Source organism: Malus sylvestris, chromosome 8 (genome assembly GCF_916048215.2).
Source record: "Malus sylvestris chromosome 8, drMalSylv7.2, whole genome shotgun sequence".
Classification (NCBI taxonomy): Eukaryota; Viridiplantae; Streptophyta; class Magnoliopsida; order Rosales; family Rosaceae; genus Malus; species Malus sylvestris.
In genome coordinates, this window is record NC_062267.1 from 8,954,760 (window position 1) to 8,968,886 (window position 14,127).

Consider the following 14,127-nt stretch of genomic DNA (forward strand, 5'->3'; position numbering starts at 1 on the left):
ATTAACGGCAACCGGAGTGCGTCGTTTTAGCGGTTTTATGAAGTAATAAGAAACTTTTTTTTTTTTTTTTTTAGTTAACTCGTAATAAGAAATTTAGAACGACCGAAACGGTGCGTTTAGTGCTTTCTTCTTCTTCTATAGTGCTGCTTTCTGAACGCTTCGTTTAGAGCTGGTTGCCGACTGATTGGTTCCTGAGAAAATATTCACTGATCGATTCCCGAGAAAATTAATATGCAATCTAGCACTGCGGGATTCTGTAAGTCCTAATTTCTGCCGCCGATCGATCATTCTTCTGTTTGGTTTCCTTGAAAGGTAAGGAAAACTAGCTTGAATGCAAAAACAACTGTCGTTCTTTGATTTGGAATGATCAAATGAAATTGCTGGAAGAATTGTGTTCTTTCTTCAATCAAAACGACAGTATCTTTGCTTCGTAGATTATGGAGCTCCAGTGGGGTTGCTTATTTCTTGCTTTATATAAAGTTATTAGCTTGATTACTCTGCGGTTTTTGTTACCCACCAAATGTTTGATGAAATGCGCCAATGAAGAAGGAAAACCGCTGAAATGTGTTATTCTGGTTGGTCAGGTTCAGGAAGCTATGCGTCGAATTCGTAATCTTTTGATCAGCCTCTGCATTATCTGCATCATCATCAGCTGCTCAAATTCAAGCGAGGCAAACGCGTTAGTATTACCCGAATGAAACCCAATTTGCAAATTTTTCTGCGTTGATTTCGTTCTCTAGGCGCATTGGCTTAAACCCAATTCACCGCTCTACACCTTTTACAGGACAGACATCAAAGTTTTGAAGGTTGGTGAAGAGCTGTGGAGGGAGACTCTACCGCTGCATTCGGGTTCATGCCTTTACCGGCTTCATGGACTCAAGCCTTATACTTCGTATGAAGTGAAGATATCATATCCTGCTTCTGTATGTATTTCTCAACTTTTAATTTGCTTTGTGCTGTTCAGCAATCCTCGTATGGGTTCCATAACTTCTGTTGATGCGTGTTAATAGATACCGGCTAGCTTTTCCTTGCAACTCAAGAAAGGGGACTTGGAATCGGCGCTGACTGGGAACCGAAGATTACTAAATACGGAAAAGCTTATTTTCAAGACTGAGAGTCTTGGCTCTGATGATCAGGTTCGATTTTTTCCACTGACCCTTTGAATTGGATGCATTGTTGCACTATAACTTGCATTTTCCGAGATGCCCTGTAAGCTTTTGAACTCTGATGACTGTTCAGGGTGAAATGTCTGTGTTGGTGAGTGTGGAGCCTGAGGGGGTTGTTGCAATACCAAATGTGCAAGAGAGGGAACACATCATATTCAACATAGGTAATGCAGATATCAATCAATTGCTGCCATCATGCCACTAATTACAGTAAACTTTGCACGAGAAGTTGGTACGAAAAAGGAGCTGGTATTGGCACTCGAAAAACCATCTGCAAACTGCACTTTAAGTTGCATGGCTTGCCAATAACAGCTCCCATATGTAAATGTTTTTCTTTATCAATCTCCCTCTTCTTTACTGTAGATTTTCCTGTTACAATTTGCTTTTGTAACAAAGTTCATCTCTTTTATGTTGGTGGCAGTTTGTGATGAACTACTATTGGGGATTCCGTACAAAGCTTGGTGGGTTGTAGGCTTTGTAGTGGTGTGTTTGGCCTTGGCGTTCACCGTACCGTCATTCCTTCCACCGTTTTTGCTGCCGCGGGTGGATGAGAATGCTTCTAAAGATTCTTGAACATCGGACTCACAAAAGCAGCTGGCTTCGTCAAATTTTGGTATTTCGGTATCATCCTGCATTTCCACTTTACAGCGCATTTCTATAGAGATTTGAATTCAGAAGCAACTTTTGGAGGAAGCACTTCTTGTTTGGCTTACAATCCGAATGGTGGTGCTTCTTAATTTTCTGTTACCTGTTGGGAAGATTTAGCACATTATCTCAAATTTGGCATGCACTCGGACGATGAAATCACGTGTAGCTACTTATAGCACATTCAGTCCCTTAATTTACATTCTTATTTTTCTTTATTTTTTCTCAAATGTAAACAGTTATCAACACTTCAAAATAGTCATCTCATTCTTCTCGGATCGAATGAATACACTGATGTGGTATAATTTGGATGGATTATTTTTAAAGTCATTGAAAGATTATTCTTGTAAAGACTCACTCTAGATCGAACATATACAAAGTTACAACAAACATAATGTTTACAATAATACATTAATAATTAAATAACTAATCGATTTCCGTTCTAAGTGAGCTTTTGCCAGAATGATATGTCAATTAAGACCTCTTGGATCACGAGATTATTTTGTAGGGAAAGCATAAACAAGATCCACAAATGAGTTGATTACATTAACACAACTGAAGTTTAGTGAGTTTTCACAAAACTCTTCACATTTAAGACATTACATTAACACCCTAAAATTTTAATTACCAATCCTTTTCCAACCTTATAGGGTTTAAGCTATAAACCTCTAGTTCACAGCTAGGCTCCCCAACATGAAATGAAACCATCCTTGCAACTTTGGAGTCGTTAAGTCCTGTGTGAAGCCAAATGAAACAGTGAGGTGAAGAACGACGCCGTCGGGAGGCTGCGTTATACGAGGTGTAGAATACAAGACTGCGCGATGCCAAATTTGCCCTTTTAAATGTCTAATATTTATTCATTTTTTATATATAATTATGAAGCTTTTGTTAATTAATTTCAAGTAATTAATAAGAATAAAGTTGCCTTGTCAATTAACCGCTATTCCTGTCTAAACTCTTGGTTAACAAAGTAAGTATGCCTTCTCTGCTTTTTCAAAAAAAATTACTTCTGCTGTACTGTGAGAATAATTTCATTTTTGCTGTTTCACGTTTTCAGTACTAAGTAGGCCTTCTCTTAAAGGGCGACTACAATGTTCAATTATGTAATACAGGAAGATCTGTGAGATTCTAGTCTGTAAAAAGTTTGTCGTTTCACCGTTGAATCATTAAATTTGTTACTCAAGAGATTTCTTAAAAAGTAAAAACCGAATGCAGTTTTAATCTAATGTCTCAAACATAAGATAATTTATGAAAACTTGCCAAACTCAAGGAAGTGCTGATTAACATTATAAAGTATAAAGTTACCAACTTAAAAGCGCGTCATGTGTCTCAAATACAACTACAGTTGACTCCACAAGCACAGGACATGAAAGCAGAGAAAACAAGAACAAAAGAGGAGTCTCTTCATTAACAAAAACACATAAACCTACATAATCTATTAATACAAACCTAAAACACCACAGCCACCGTTACTATACACCAAGTATCGTGAATTGCCCATACCCGTGAGCCCTTTGCTTCGCCGCGACATAGTTATACGTGTATGTATACAACCACCAAAATGGCGTCACGGCCACCATGCCGCAAACGCTGGACAAAACAAAACCGGAGGCTGTGAGGAAAAAGGACTATCCCAGCCGGGAGTAGTACCGGACTAAACAGCACTAGAACTGGTGTGGCCATGATCAGGGCCATCACTGTCCCGGTCAAGGTTAAGCAGGACAAGACTAAGAGCGCAGCACCGATTGTGACCGCGATCAAGAACTTGGTGGCCCGGTATGAGACCGGGGCCGACTCGTAGAGCTTCTGGCTCGTTTGTCTTGATTGATCAGCCATGTTTTGCTCACGGACTCCCTCGGTGAAAAAGCGTATCTGTGAAGGGGGTTTATAAATTTGCTTTTTGGTGACACGTAGTGATTTGCATGCGTTTGGAGTTTGTAGATATGAAACACGTGTGAAATAGTAGAGACAACATATTCCTCCGTTCTCTCTCGGCACGCGTCGGGGCACTAATACAAAGCCATGCATAAAGGCAGCAAACTAGTTCTGTCGCCTCTATACCCACTACACAGTAGTTTGAATTTGAATTGTTTAAGCCATCCTCTCCTGAGCCCAAGGAGAGGATCCTCCTAATCAAGGATCTTGGACCGTTGAATTTTTATTCAATGGCTACAAATATGAGATCCTTTTAAAATTATAATAATTATAATCGTTGGATGAAAATTTAATGGTCCAAGATCTTTGGTCAGGAGGATCCTCTCCTTGGACTCAAGAGAGGATCCAAGTCCCTCTACTATATAGTTAACCCACCACTAAGTTAAGCTCATGCTACTAAACGAAAAATTCTATTTTAATCCTTGTCTAAGATTACTTTTGGAATAAAACCTTGTCTAAGATTAAAAACTAATTTTAATCCTTGACATTTAATTGTAATTTTTAAATATTAAATAGGTTCTAATAATTATTGAGTTTTTTATTTGAAGATTATATATGGATTCCCATAAATAATAAAAATGTAGTCATATATTATCATATATTTTTCATTGTGCATGAATTTCTCCATATGTATGTATATGCATATTACGTATATATGTATGTTTAGAGACTATAGTTACCTATAGATACATTTGTACTGAAACTTACATATCGATACTTCTACACTAATGAGTAAAATAAAGTACCTAAAATTATGTACCGATATATTCATACTGAAACTTATGTACAAATACTTCCGTACCTAAGAATAAAATAAAATACCGAAAATTATGTATATAAATTATTTTTGTTTTGTTGTTGAAATTTTTATTAATAATAATTTGAATTTTGAATGAATTTTTATCATATTGAAGCACAAAAAATATACATTAATTATAACTGAGTAAAGAATTTCGAATAGTAAGTTTATAAATAAAAATAATGTGCTATAATTACTTCAATATGATTTAAAATTTATATTAGATTTTGAAAACGCAAGTTAAAATCTAAGCCCTAAAATTTAAAAACCCCAACGGTAAAACCTGTATCTTTTTATCAACCCAGCTATCTTTTTATACAAGTGATCCTTTACCACAGTGGTGAAAATGTGTTGAAGTTTTACATGACAGCGTGAGTTCAAACTCCGTCGGTGGCTAATCTAACGTTTGACATAAAAATAAAAATAAATAAAAAATAACTAAATAAACTATCTTTTTATAAGCTGGGGAAATGGTTGAATTTGGGTTGGGATGGAATAGGAGCTTGCATTTTCCCTTTCGCAAATGGGTTCGATCAAAGTGAGAGGGTATTTTCAACGTGATCCTCGTGTGAAAAACCTAATAATTAAGGGATTGCGGTGAACATCGTTGGCAATATAGGGGTACAAACCTGAACTTCCGCCAGTTTTCTGTTAAATAAACTCACGATCACGAGGTTAAAGTCATCATTTTAATCCAAATTTAACTCACGATCGCGAGGTTAAAGTCATCATTTTAATCCAAATTTAGAAGGCCAGGACATTGCCGTAAATTATAGTAGACTTACATTATGTTTGGATGAAGAAATTTAAGATTACTAAGGAATTTTAAAATAACGAAAATTTAAGTGATGAAATTTTATTCTATAGAATTTGTGAATTTTCTTGTTTGGGTAACTTAAAAAAATAATGGAATTGAATACGGAATTTGTTGTTTTTAAACTCTCAATCATAGAAATTAAAAAATAACTCTTATTTACATAGAATTTAAACTTGGAAATTGAATGTCCCAAATTCCAAGTTTTTTTTTTCATGCAGAAATTCTAACACTATGTTTGGACGAGGAATTTCTAAATTTTCATAGAATTTTAAATGACGGGAATTACAATTCCTAGTAATTGAAATCCTGTTAATTGAAATTTCATTGTTTGGATGTTGGATACATGGAAATTGCAAAATGAAGGGAATTACAAATTTCATTGTTTGGATATTTCTTAGAATTTGTATTCCATAGAAGAATACAAATTTGAAAAAAAGAAAAATGTTTAACTGGTAAACCCGCACTAAAGGGTAACAAAGTCATCAATGTTCACTTGCAAATGTCAACCAACATTCGTGACATGCAAGACTTTTATTCTAACCAATGTCTTACTGAAAAACACTAAAATGAGAAACATAATGAAAATAATCTTATGCGCCTTGTGAAGTAAGCAATAATACCATATTCTTTTTCTTCTCAATCGGGAGAGTCTTCAACATGAGAAATTGCTTGTCATTTTCGATCAACCAAGCACATGCTTTGATTTGTTCTTCTTCGCTGAGATATGGAACTGCATTTACTTCATCATATACCTCTTTTGGATCAAGTTTCTTTGTGTCTGCAGAAATATAGTCTTGAAAGGATGAAGCCATCTTGGCAAGTGAATCTGCAATCACATCTTTAGGGGTGGTTGATTTTCTTTTTGTATGAGGCACATCAACAAAACTTCCTGCCTTTCTCTTGCTTTGGGTCTTTTGACCATTGGCTGAAGTAGGTGAAATCTCATTAATAATTTCAATATCTTCTAAACCTTGTGCATCGCCAAACAAATCTATATGATTAGGTTCATTATGTGGAGGAGTCATAATCTCAACGGCTTCTACACCTGTTTCAGCACCCTCACCCGTGGCTCTATCTTTTCCACATAAATCCACTATATCATCCCAGTTTGGAATGACCTTCCAACGAAAGCTTTTAGCACCAGCATGTGACTACCAATCAAAACATAAAAGATCAAAAAACAAAACATAAGTATAAGAACAATTAAAAGAATTTCACACACACAAAAGAAAATTAATGAATTTGTTACCTTCACGTACTCTTGCCAGGCAGGGTCTTCATCTACACTTATCATCTTTTTGGTTGCATCCCAATTAAATCCACTTTGACTTAGTATATCACTCACTATTGCATAAAACGTTTTCCAAGACTTCACACGATTTCGAATGTTATCAGCAGTTATATGAATATCATATTGAGCAGATAATATGGCTGCAGCAGAATTATAAGCAGCTGTCTTCCAACCACCATCTCCTTTGTTTCCCAATCTTCGTTCTTCGCGAAGAATGTCAGCCAAATCACGTTCCATATCTACATTCCATCTAAAATAATTATTTTCCTCTCCTTCATTTTCAATTTCTTGGTCCTCTTTCTTTCTCCTTGGTTTTTGTTTGCATACTGGTTTTCTATCAGATCCTTCCATTGCTCCTAACATAAAAAATATATTATTCAGACATTAAGTCACTCATAGACACATTCATAGTAACCTGCAGTTCATGATTTCACAAATAAATAGAATTGGCAATTTGGCAGGACTCGACACGCAACCTGCAGTTCAGAAGAATTCGAACCTTTTTCACTAGAACATTTTTAAGAAACACATAAAGCCACACAATATACATCACTAGATACACCTTCAAGACAACAGAAAAGTTAAAGAAATCTATTAAACTCAAAATGCTACAACATACAATCTTCACTGGTATCATTATCACTTCACAAGTCATACAAGTAAAAAATTAAGATATCACTACCGACCACAAAATTACCAAAAAAGAAAAAGGAATCCAGGTGAATAGAGCTAATCCACTAAGCAGCAATTTATAAACTCTACTAGAGAAAAAGGAATCCAGGTGAATGGAGCTAATCGTGGAACATATGCAATGCCAATGTATCACGAAACGCTGTCCATTCGACTGTAGCTTGAACAGATGTAATCCCATCGGAGTTAAGTTCATTTTCCTCTCTTGTTGAACGATTTAACAACTCTGAGTCGACAGATGCTAAAAACTGTAAATCTTGAGCTTCTAAAACTGGATAAGTAGCTTGCTCAGTTCTAATAAAATTATGTAAGACACAACACGCATTTATAATCCTAACTTGTGTTTTAATGTCGAAAAAGGACGGTGTGCGTAATATGCTCCATCTCTTTTTTAACAATCCAAATGCCCTCTCAATAACATTCCTTGCCCTTGAATGCCGCAAATTATACAGTTCTTTGTAGTTTTCAAGTCGACGGTTTCCAACCCATTCTTTCAAGTGATATCTAGTTCCACGGTAAGGTGCTAAAAACCCCGGTCCATTAGTATAGCCAGCATCCACAAGATAATACTTATCTACAATATACAAATTTAGAGAACAAATTTAGATATATTTTAAAATTTTTTCTTTCTAATATAGAGCTAATTGGTATCATACATTACCATTTGGAACATGAAACCGGTTAGTCCTATGTAAAGCATCACGCAAAACACGAGCATCAGATGCAGAGCCTTCCCATCCAGGTAACACATAAAAAAATCTTAAATCTGGACCACGAACTCCTAACATATTAGTGGATATATCACCCTTTCTATCTCGATATCTTGGTCTTTCCTCAGCCGTTATTGTTACTGGTATGAGAGTTCCATCAAGTGCTCCAAGACAATTCTAAATATACATGTCATACAAATGAAAAAAAAAGAAAGCTAAGTTTAAAAAGCTAATGAAGATATCAAACGAAGACATTTTTTTGGTATAGTTGTTGATTGATTACCTCAAACCACCGCCACTTCTCTCTTTCAGAATTGCCAATAACATATGACTGATATTTCACATATTCTTGACTTATTTTCATCATTGCATGCAACACATTGTGAAATTGCCGACTAATTGTTTCCTTGGAACGATAATAATGAAAACCGATGACTCTAAACTTCAAGTTGCGGGCAAGTATATTAAAAAAAATTGCAACAGATTCTTCAATGGACACATTTCTCGTGCGAACTAATCCACCAATCCCTTGTAAAATTTCACATAACTGCTTAAATGCACTCTTGCTAACTCGTAATTGTTCAATGCAAGTTGAATCTTTTCCATCGAACAATCGGCCAAGGAAAGATTGTCTTTCTTGATCCCAATCTTTTGAAGGTTCTTTGAGAAGAACACTCGTACTACACTAATGCATGACCATGACAATAATATATATAATTGTACTAACAATAATTTTCCTTTTTTTCCTATTTTCCTCTTCATTTATAGCACGTTTTCGCTTTAACCTCGTTAGCATGTCTACAACATCAGTATTTTCCATACCTGTTTGAATATATGAACAAAGATATAATGTGACATGCAACAACAATTATGGGATATGCAACTTTCTGTTTTAAAACAAATAAGGCAAAAGTGAACAGAAAAAAACAAGTCACATTCAAATCTTAGTTTTTCTGAATTAACACCAAAGGCCATCAAAATCATCATTTATAATCTTTCAATTAACACCAAAGGTCGCACTTGGTGCGATGACAAGTGCCTTCGCCCATGAGCGGTAGGTCTCAGGTTTGAGACTTGGGAGCAGCCTCTCCATAAAATGGGGGTAAGGCTAGCCGACATTCACCTCTCCCAGACCCTGCGTAAAGCGGGAGCCTTGTGCACTGGGTACGACCTATTGCTTCGGTAAATCAAGGAACTTTCTAAATTAACACCAAAATCATGAAAATCAAGGAAATTGCAGTTTGATATCACAATTCAATCAGATAAATTTCATAGAATTAGCGTTCACTACTCTTTGGCTCGTGTTATACTTGTAGATTGAACATGTATACTTTAATTGACCATACCTATGATTTGCTATTAAAGGAGGATGAGGAGGCTGATTTGCTATTAAAGGAGGATGAGGAGGCTGCAAACAGGGTGGATGATTGGCTAACTTCAACTATTCAAGCGCTAAATAAGGCATCACCAATGAGTTTGAAGATTTCTTTGAGATCAGTATGTCTACTGCAGACCTTAAAATTGCAGTTAGTTAATTCTAGCATATCGAAATTATATATGATTAGTTTCTGTATGGTTTGACAAGACAATTACACTCTGATTTTTTATTTGAGTTGTTTCCCAGATCAGAGTTGTTTCCCAGATAAGGTTACAAACCCAATACACAATTCAATCGGATAAAAAAATTAACATTGAAAAATCTGTCAGGTCCTTACAAAACTGGTGATTTGCTCAGGTTGGTGGGATAAATATAAGAGTCGGGGAAATGGCAAAAGGCAAAATTCACAATTGCTATAAAGAGTATACTCAAATAGCTTAAAATAATTCAAGAAAGAATGAGAGAAGAGGCTGACCTAGAACGAAGGAAGAAGCTGAAGCATGACCGAGAATCCCTTCGAAGATTGGTGACAGAGTGAAGCCCTTTTTATTGGGAATTTTGGCACTAATCATCCCAGTTTGGCGCCTTAATCATGAAATTTGACGCCGCAAGATTTCCATCCGATGGATTTGGGATTCTCTCCATTGTTGGAATTGTGAAATTCCACCTATTTAGACAGAAATTAAAGCCGGTATTCTTCATCTCCAATTTCCCCCTTTTTTTTCCCGTAGAAATTGGCGTTTCTCACGCTGCAAGGTTCCCAAACGAGGGAAAACTGTTTTCCCATCCCAAATTCCCTAGTTTAAGTGAAATTCTGTTTTATTTTACTGTATCCAAACGGAGTGTAAATTTCTTAATAATTTATTACTTCAAACAAGGAAATTGGTGCATATCAATTTATAAATCATGTCTTTAATCAAAATTCAAAGTTTATTTTCCTATTGAATTTGACGGGAAAGAGGAGGCTGGGACGGCATTAAACATTATTTATCTAACATCAACTGCCACATCATGTGGCTTACAAAGTAAAACTTAAAAAGATAGTCCCTCTAAAATCACAATCAAATCTACAAACCAATTTGTGCGAACTGCCCATACGGGTTACCCCTTTTCTTAGCAGACACGTAACTGGACACATTCTTATACATCCACGAAAACGCCAGTATTGCTGCCATGCCGCACCCGCCGGAGAAAACAAGACCAGCTGCCGTCAGCAACAGGACAATGGCAGCCGGTACTAGAACCGGACTAAACAGGACCAAAACCGGGGTGGCCATGATGAGGGCCATCACTGTCCCGGTTAAAGTTAACCCGGATAACATCAAGAGCGCGATACCAGCTGCGCCCGCGGTCAGGAACTTGCCAGTCTGGCCGGCTGCGGAGGAGGAGGGAGCCAACAGCTGCCACTGGTCCTGGTCTTGGTCGTGGAGCTTTCGGGTCAGTTGTTGCTGTCGTGATTGATCGGCCATGGTGAACACAGTTGTGATCTTTCAGAATGTTAAGTGTTCTGATCGACTGAGAGATGAATAAATATGAGGAGAGAGGGAGGTGGATGCATCATGGGTGGACACGCGGCAGTACAAGAGGTTGGTGTTGTATGCCACGTGGTTTGTTGCCTGAGTTTGAATTCATACGAGTGAAACACGTTGGTTGAAGAAAATAATGCGTGGCATCCTTGCTCTCATGTGCGGCGAGGGCTAGCTGGCAACTAGTGAGTTTGAGAAGGAAAAGGAACTGAGATTTCTCACCGGATCTTTATGTTCAGAGTCACGAATCTAAACCTTACCATTCATATTTTGCGATCCTCATTATTATATCTTATTAGTCCATCTCACACAAATTAAGAGCTCGAATCTTAACTTTTCTTAACTAATCAAAATACAACACCCACAAAATTATATACCAAATTAGTTAAGGTTTTTCCTTGGCAGTTATCATTTACAAATAAGAGTTTCACGAATGTTACGCTCTGTTTCAGATTAGAAGTTTAATCTTTATCCTAAATTAAGCCTACTCAAGTGTAATCCCCACTTAATCACACTTAACGCACTAATTATTGAATTAATGAAACGAGAGCATCTCTCCGATTTTGAGTTGAGGGCCATTTGGCATCGAGTCAGGTTAGAAAGAAAAACTCATTTACACTAGATAGTCATTGTCCTTGGGTTCAAAACTGCAAGTTGATTTTGGATTCCGCTACGGTAGTGATTCTAACACATATGTTTCAGAACAATGATTGGTTACTCACGGATAAGTAAGAACTATCTTACTCAAAAAATTTCGTGTTCGAATTACAAAGTTTTGTACTTATTAATCAGAACCGTTCATATTATGAATTACATTGTAAAGATCATCTCTGCAAAAAAACGAATAAAAACTAAGGTCGTTTAGTTAATCTATTGTAACAAATACATAGGTTTGTAATGCTTTTACCAATCTCGTTGCAAACCGATGACTAAACAACCTTAGTTTTAATTAATTTTTTGCATAGGCGGTTTGGATAAAGTAATTTATAATATAATCATCATTTGAGTAGTTAAGTATTGTTCTATTTTTTAACTTCTCACACACCTTGTCTAATCTAACATTGATTTCGCTTAATTTATTCAATTTGATAGCCATAAATAAAGATGTGTGTGAAGGCTGAAAAAAATGTGTGATAAAATCACTTCGTTTTTTCAAATTTAAGACATCCTTCTCTCTCCACAAATTTAGAAACCTCTCTCTCACTATTCACATTAATTCTTTTTATGAATAAAATCAAATAGTAGGCTACGTAAGTTGAAAGACAAAAAATAATTGTAAAAATAAATAATTAATATAAAATATAAAATAATTAGATTTGAAGAGTTTGATAAAAGTGCAAAGTTTTCTAAAACAAATTTTTCTGTACAAATTGTCACCTGCTCACCAAAATAAAAGGCCAAATTGGATTATTCATCCCCTTGGTCATAGGAAACTTGCATGATGACCCTCGTGGTGAAAAAACTAGGAATTAAACCCTTGTGGTCAAGAATGTTAGCCAATTTAGTCCAAAAGTAAGATTTCTGCTAAATGACTGTTAAAAGTATGGGTAAAACTGTATTTTCAGTTCCAATTAACATTTAAAATAAATATTTTTTTATAACAATTAACAAAAAAAATAATGCTTAATTTTTTAAATAAAAAAAAGCTCCAATTCCATGTCAATTGGAACTGAAAATACAGTTTTACCCCAACTTTTAACAGTCTTTTAACAGAAATCTTACTTTTGGACTAAATTTGCTGACATTCTAGACCACAGGGGTTTAATTCTTAGTTTTTTCACCACGGGAGTCATCATGCAAGTGTCCTATGACCACGGGGGATGAACAATCCAATTTAGCCAAAATAAAATCTCTCAAATGCTCATTCAATTAGTGTATATTGGCACTTCTTATGTAAGCCACGTGTAGCCACAATCTACATGTGACGTGTAGCTACTTCTGATGTAAGCCACGTGTAGTCACATAAGGCTTGTTAATCACGATCTCAACTGCATCCACACTAATATATTGGGACTCATCGCCCCAGCCGATGCATAGCTCACTAACGGATTCTTGTACATTGTTCCTCGAATTGACGTCTTCGAGATTTTTTCTTCTTTTGAGCAAATAATCATATTGCTCAACATGCTGGGCCAGCTCATACATATCTTGGAAGTTTGCTCCCAGGAATTTCTTCTTGTATTCCATGTCTAGACCATTTTGGGCAATCTGAATGTATTCGGCCTCAGGAAGGGGTACTCGATACCAATTCCTGGCTGATTTAAATCTGGTAAGGTATTCCATTGGTGATTCATCAGATGTCTGAGCCATTCTGGCTAAGGATGATATTGACACTTCCATCCCTAGCTGATAGAATTACTCGTGAAATTTCTTGCCTAATTCCTCCCAATTTTGCACTGAATTCGATGAAAGGTTGATATACCATGCAATGCCGTGGCTGTCAATGATAAGTTAAACAACCGCATTTTGTGGCAATTGTTGTTGATATCTCCGCATTGGGCAGTGAATTTGGCCACGTGTTCCAATGAGGACAAGGATGATTCCCCAGTAAAAATGCCAAAATCTAGGATTTTGAATCCTTGGGATACTCAAATCTTTAGACGAAAGCAGGGTAGGGATGGATAAATTTTGGAACTTTTGGCCCCTTCTTTAAGGCTGAATCAATCATCTTCTGAACTTCATCCATGTCGGTAAATGTTACTCCAGTTCTTGGCCGAACTAGTACTAGTTTCTCCATATAGTTTTTCCAAATCAATTGTTTTGATTCGGTTAAACTCTACATCGGCCTGCACTGGTAGCGGTCTTTCTCCTCATAAGGGAGCATTTTTCTTTAAAGATGTGGTATGTTCTGTTTATCGGCAAACCTACTCTCTCGAACCTCGTAAATTAGATTCTCGAGCAACTTGTTGGTCATTGTGTGGCTCACATTTGCTATGTCTTGCTTAATGCTTAAACCACCTGCCTCTCAACTAGCGATGTGCTCGAGTTGTCAAGATAGTTCTTCCGAAAAAATGACTTAGACGGTTCGCCATAAGTCTCATCGTCTTCATTGTCACAATCCTCTACTAGACCCTCAATAGGTCTATCATTGGCGACCCTTGTAGTTTGAGTAAATACTACGACATCATGTTATGGCCGTTGAGATTTATTTCCACTTCTCGGTGAGCCGT

At 36.5% G+C, this 14,127-nt stretch overlaps 4 protein-coding genes across 4 annotated transcripts; 1 reads left to right on the top strand and 3 right to left on the bottom strand.

Moving 5' to 3' along the window:
* The first annotated feature begins 122 nt into the window (after positions 1-122).
* LOC126632082 (uncharacterized) lies at positions 123-2,129 on the top strand. Its single transcript, XM_050302308.1, has 6 exons — positions 123-312; positions 585-679; positions 785-923; positions 1,011-1,136; positions 1,240-1,330; positions 1,588-2,129. Exons 2-6 carry the CDS (start codon positions 597-599, stop codon positions 1,737-1,739), a joined length of 591 nt encoding a protein of 196 aa, XP_050158265.1. The 5' UTR covers positions 123-312; positions 585-596; the 3' UTR covers positions 1,740-2,129.
* Positions 2,130-5,952: 3,823 nt separating this feature from the next.
* On the bottom strand, positions 5,953-9,987 carry LOC126632081 (uncharacterized). The gene is made up of 3 exons (XM_050302307.1): positions 9,907-9,987; positions 6,612-7,009; positions 5,953-6,513 (listed from the first exon to the last, which is right to left on the bottom strand). Exons 2-3 carry the CDS (start codon positions 7,002-7,004, stop codon positions 5,953-5,955), a joined length of 954 nt encoding a protein of 317 aa, XP_050158264.1. The 5' UTR covers positions 7,005-7,009; positions 9,907-9,987.
* On the bottom strand, positions 7,445-8,420 carry LOC126631329 (protein ALP1-like). Its single transcript, XM_050301493.1, has 3 exons — positions 8,337-8,420; positions 8,005-8,230; positions 7,445-7,917 (listed from the first exon to the last, which is right to left on the bottom strand). Exons 1-3 carry the CDS (start codon positions 8,418-8,420, stop codon positions 7,445-7,447), a joined length of 783 nt encoding a protein of 260 aa, XP_050157450.1.
* A 416-nt stretch (positions 9,988-10,403) lies between the features above and the next one.
* On the bottom strand, positions 10,404-10,925 carry LOC126633168 (oleosin Ara h 15.0101-like). Its single transcript, XM_050303718.1, has one exon. It carries the CDS (start codon positions 10,898-10,900, stop codon positions 10,499-10,501), a length of 402 nt encoding a protein of 133 aa, XP_050159675.1. The 5' UTR covers positions 10,901-10,925; the 3' UTR covers positions 10,404-10,498.
* Positions 10,926-14,127: the final 3,202 nt, after the last annotated feature.

Coding starts and splice junctions, on each gene's coding strand:
- LOC126632082 (XM_050302308.1), top strand. CDS start 597: ATGCGTCGAATTCGTAATCTTTTGATCAGCCTCTGCATTATCTGCATC. Junction 924..1,010: donor AGATATCATATCCTGCTTCT/GTATGTATTTCT, acceptor GCGTGTTAATAG/ATACCGGCTAGCTTTTCCTT. Junction 1,331..1,587: donor ACACATCATATTCAACATAG/GTAATGCAGATA, acceptor TGTTGGTGGCAG/TTTGTGATGAACTACTATTG.
- LOC126632081 (XM_050302307.1), bottom strand. CDS start 7,004: ATGGAAGGATCTGATAGAAAACCAGTATGCAAACAAAAACCAAGGAGA. Junction 6,514..6,611: donor CCTGGCAAGAGTACGTGAAG/GTAACAAATTCA, acceptor TTTGATTGGTAG/TCACATGCTGGTGCTAAAAG.
- LOC126631329 (XM_050301493.1), bottom strand. CDS start 8,420: ATGATGAAAATAAGTCAAGAATATGTGAAATATCAGTCATATGTTATT. Junction 8,231..8,336: donor AGAAGTGGCGGTGGTTTGAG/GTAATCAATCAA, acceptor ATGTATATTTAG/AATTGTCTTGGAGCACTTGA. Junction 7,918..8,004: donor CCGGTTTCATGTTCCAAATG/GTAATGTATGAT, acceptor TGTATATTGTAG/ATAAGTATTATCTTGTGGAT.
- LOC126633168 (XM_050303718.1), bottom strand. CDS start 10,900: ATGGCCGATCAATCACGACAGCAACAACTGACCCGAAAGCTCCACGAC.